We start from the raw sequence: 4,670 nt of genomic DNA on the forward strand, positions 1-4,670 counted from the left end.
GCAGAGGACCTCTGGGGGCTTGTATTCCTGGTGTACCCAGATACCAACAGGGCCTTCTAAGATAAACTGGTGATGACCATTTATAGATGCTTAGCTGGATGTGAACTTGCAGATCAAGATCAGTTAAAGGAGCCAAAAAACACTCTGAGAGGCTGCGGAAATAGCCAGGGAACTTGAATCTTTCCTTTCAGCAGTTCTCTGCAAGAGGAAGCAACCACTAGTGAGGAAGACGGAAGCTGATTGCCATGAGCCCTGTAAATCCAGCTCTGTGTCGAATGTGTGTGAAGAGAGAGGAGATTCTAATCTGGTTTGTGACCGTATTGAATGATTAGAAAAACTGAGGCCTGGTCTACACTAGGCGTTTATGTCGAAGTTAGCGCCGTTAAATCGAATTAACCCTGCACCCGTCCACACTGCGATGCTATTTAGTTCGACATAGAGGTCTCTTTAATTCGACTTCTGTACTCCTCCCCGACGAGGGGAGTAGCGCTAAATTCGACATGGCCATGTCGAATTAGGCTAGGTGTGGATGGAAATCGACGCTAATAGCTCCGGGAGCTATCCCACAGTGCACCACTCTGTTGACGCTCTGGACAGCAGTGCGAGCTCGGATGCTCTGACCAGCCACACAGGAAAAGCCCCGGGAAAATTTGAATTTGAATTCCTTTTCCTGTCTGGCCAGTTTGAATCTCATTTCCTGTCTGGACATCGTGGCGAGCACAGCAGCACTGGCAACGATGCAGAGCTCTCCAGCAGTGATGGCCATGCAGTCTGTGAATAGAAAGAGAGCCCCAGCATGGACTGATCGTGAAGTCTTGGATCTCATCGCTGTGTGGGGCGATGAGTCCGTGCTTTCCGAGCTGCGATCCAAAAGAAGGAATGCAAAGATCTACGAGAAGATCTCTAAAGACATGGCAGAGAGAGGATACAGCCGGGATGCAACGCAGTGCCGCGTGAAAATCAAGGAGCTGAGACAAGGCTACCAGAAGACCAAAGAGGCAAACGGACGCTCCGGATCCCATCCCCAGACATCCCGTTTCTACGAGGCACTGCATTCCATCCTCGGTGCTGCCGCCACCACTACCCCACCAGTGACCGTGGACTCTGAGGATGGGATACTGTCCACGGCCGGTTCCTCAGACATGTTAGGGGACGGGGAAGATGAGGAAGGAGATGAGGAGGGCGAGGCAGTTGGCAGCTCTCACAACGCTGATTTCCCCGACAGCCAGGATCTCTTCATCACCCTTACAGAGATCCCCTACGAAGCGTCCCCAGCCATTACCCCGGACACAGAATCTGGTGAAGGATCAGCCAGTAAGTGTTGTAAACATCTAAACATTTATTTTTAACAAAACAGGAATATTAACAATTAAAAGAATGGGTTGTTCATGATTAGTGTGCCCTAGGCGCTTAACGGTTTAGTAAGGGGCAGTGCAAGTTTTGAAAAGAAATCTAGCAATGTCCGGTTTTCAGTGATTGTCCTGCACAAGCCGCTCTACTGTGTATTCCCTGCTACTGCAGCTACAGTAAAATGCGGTCTATATGTGCGGGGATAGAGCAGTAATCCTCCTGGGACATCTCGATGAAGCTCTCCTGGAGGTAACTTGAAAGCCGTTGCATGAGGTTCTTGGGGAGAGCGGCCTTATTGGGTCCTCCGAAGTACGACACGTTGCCGCGCCACGAGATTATCAGGTACTCGGGGATCATTGCTCTGCACAGCAGGGCGGCATACGGCCCTGGTCTTTGGAGGCTTTCCCGGAGCATTCTCTCTTTGTCGCTCTCGGAGATCCTCATCAGGGTGATGTCGGCCATGGTGACCTGCTTTTAATTAGGTAGGGGAATGTTAGTGTTGGGACTGCTTTCCCGTTCCTTTACAGAACTGTCACCGCTGGTTTGCAGCCACGCGGTGGAGGCGGGAGAGGGGCAGCCGAAAGGGATCATTCCCGGGGACAGCCGCGAGGGGGTGGGACAGGGGCAGAGTTCCCGCTTGCCGGATTGCTGGCAGCAGGGACTGACATTGATTTAAATGTGAAATGAGGCCAGTGGTAATATAAAAGTTTTAAACTGCCACAAGTGTACGGCTTACCATGTCTGCCTGCAACAGAAATTCCGTTGTGCTGCCTCGCTTCTCAAATGTGCTGTTCAAGACCCCAGGCACAGAATGCGAAGGCCGAGAATTCGACCTTGTGCTGAGTGCGCATGTGAAAGGTGCTGTGCATGGTCTTGTTCACAGAGAAAGACTATGTTCTTTGTTCACAACTACATTTATCTTTCAGAGGAATTCACTCCCTTTTTCCCATTTCCACAGCCCCGTCTGCGACTGTCTCACAACCTAGCCTGGAATCACACTCCCAGAGGCTAGCGCGGATTAGGCGTAGGAAGAAGAGGACACGGGAGGACATGTTCTCTGAGCTTATGGCCTCTTCCCAAGCCCAGGCAGCACAGCAGACCCAGTGGCGGGAGAACTTGACCCGAATGCACCAAGCCAACATGGATCGGGAGGAGAGGTGGCGGCAGGAAGACCAGCAGGCGACTCTAACGCTGCTTGGACTACTGAGGGAGCAAACGGACACGCTCCGGCGCCTTGTGGATGTTCTGCAGGAACGGAGGCAGGAGGACAGAGCCCCGCTGCAGTCCATCTCTAACCGCCCTCCCCCGCCACCAAGTCCCATACCCACCTCACCCAAAGTGCAAAGAAGGAGAGGCGGCAGAGTCCCTGCTAACTCTCACTCCACCCCTGCAGAGAGCTCTAGTAGCAGAAGGCTCTCATTTCCCAAAATTTGAAAAGTTCTTTCCTTCCCGCCTGACACAAGCCCACGTCCAAGTTTCACCTCCCAATGCCATGTGTAGTTGATAATAAAAAATTCGTTTCTGTTAACTACTGTTTCAATCATGTTCTTTTGGAGGAGGAGGGGAAAGGGGGTTGGAAATTGGACAGGACAGTCTCCTTTGGCAGGGTACATAGTCGGGGGCAGGCACAGCAGCAGGGCACATACACAGTGCAGTGATGCAGTGACTAGTTGCCCCGGTTAGTCTGGGAGGTTGTTTTGATGTAATGTTGGGGGGGGTGGGTTGCTCTGTGACTTTGTGGCGGGGGAGGGCAGTTACAGATCTTAAGCGCCGGTCCTTAGACAGGATCACAGAGCCACACAGCATGGGATCTGTAACCGTCCTCCCCCTGCCACAAAGTCAAATAGACCTCCCATACACACAGTCCCGATCAGGAGGGGTGACAGGCTCCGTTGAAACAAGCATCCCACCGCAGCGGAGCCTGTCAATCCTTGAGTTTAGAAGCTGCATTCGCATCACAACACTAGACCCGCCCCGCACCACAGTCTGCGTCCCAGTTTTAAAAAATTCCCGCTAAAACAGTATTAAAGAAAACGGTGTGCTTTAACAAAGTAGAACTATTTTTATTTCGACACGTGTGTTGGAGGGGGGATGAAGGGGGTATGTAACTGGATAGGATAGTCAACATTACCTGGGTAAAGAAACGGGGGCAGGTTTAGCTTCTCAGTACACAAACTATAAAATCACAGGTTACCCTGCTCACTCAGGAACTTTGCTTTCAAAGCCTCCCGGATGCACAGCGCTTCCCGCTGGTCTCTTCTAATCGCCCGGCTGTCTGGCTGTGAGTAATCACCAGCCAGGCTATTTTCCTCAACCTCCCACCCCGCCATAAAGGTCTCCCCCTTGCTCTCACAGAGATTGTGGAGCACACAGCAAGCTGCTATAACAATGGGGATATTGGTTTCGCTGAGATCACAGCGAGTCAGTAAGCTTCTCCATCTCCCCTTGAGACGGCCAAAAGCACACTCCACCACCATTCTGCACTTGCTCAGCCGGTAGTTGAAGAGTTCTTTTTCAGTGTCCAGGGCGCCAGTATAGGGCTTCATGAGCCAGGGCATTAGCGGGTAGGCTGGGTCCCCGAGGATGACTATAGGCATCTCCACATCCCCAACAGTTATTTTGTGGTCCGGGAAGTAAATACCTTGTTGCAGCCGTCTAAACAGACCAGAGTTCCTGAAAACACGAGCGTCATGAACCTTGCCCGGCCATCCCACGTAGATGTTGGTAAAACGTCCCCTGTGGTCCACCAGTGCTTGCAGCACCATGGAAAAGTATCCCTTTCGGTTAATGTACTGGGTGGCCTGGTGGTCCGGTGCCAGGATAGGGATGTGAGTTCCATCTATGGCCCCACCGCAGTTTGGGAATCCCATCGCTGCGAAGCCATCTATGATCGCCTCCACGTTTCCCAGGGTCACTACCTTTGGCAGCAGTACATCAACGATTGCCTTCGCTACTTGCATCACAACAACCCCCACGGTAGATTTGCCCACCCCAAACTGGTTCGCGACTGACCGGTAGCTGTCTGGCGTTGCAAGCTTCCACAGGGCTATGGCCACTCGCTTCTGTACACTCAGTGCAGCTCGCAACCGGGTGTCACTGCGCTTCAGGGCAGGGGACAGCAACTCACAAAGTTCCAGGAAAGTTCCCTTCCGCATGCGAAAGTTTCGCAGCCACTGGGATTCATCCCAGACCTGCAGCACTATGCGGTCCCACCACTCAGTGCTTGTTTCCCGTGCCCAGAATCGCCGTTCCACGGCATCAACATGACCCATTGCCACTGTGATGTCCTCGGCGCTGGGTCGCCTGCTTTCTGACAGGTC

At 52.4% G+C, this 4,670-nt stretch overlaps 1 protein-coding gene across 1 annotated transcript; it reads left to right on the forward strand.

The window, feature by feature from the left end:
• The first annotated feature begins 312 nt into the window (after positions 1–312).
• Positions 313–2,878, forward strand: LOC135982572 (uncharacterized). The gene is made up of 2 exons (XM_065589821.1): positions 313–1,314; positions 2,309–2,878. Exons 1-2 carry the CDS (start codon positions 738–740, stop codon positions 2,782–2,784), a joined length of 1,053 nt encoding a protein of 350 aa, XP_065445893.1. The 5' UTR covers positions 313–737; the 3' UTR covers positions 2,785–2,878.
• Positions 2,879–4,670: the final 1,792 nt, after the last annotated feature.

This window comes from Chrysemys picta, chromosome 3, assembly GCF_011386835.1.
Source record: "Chrysemys picta bellii isolate R12L10 chromosome 3, ASM1138683v2, whole genome shotgun sequence".
NCBI lineage: Eukaryota > Metazoa > Chordata > Testudines > Emydidae > Chrysemys > Chrysemys picta.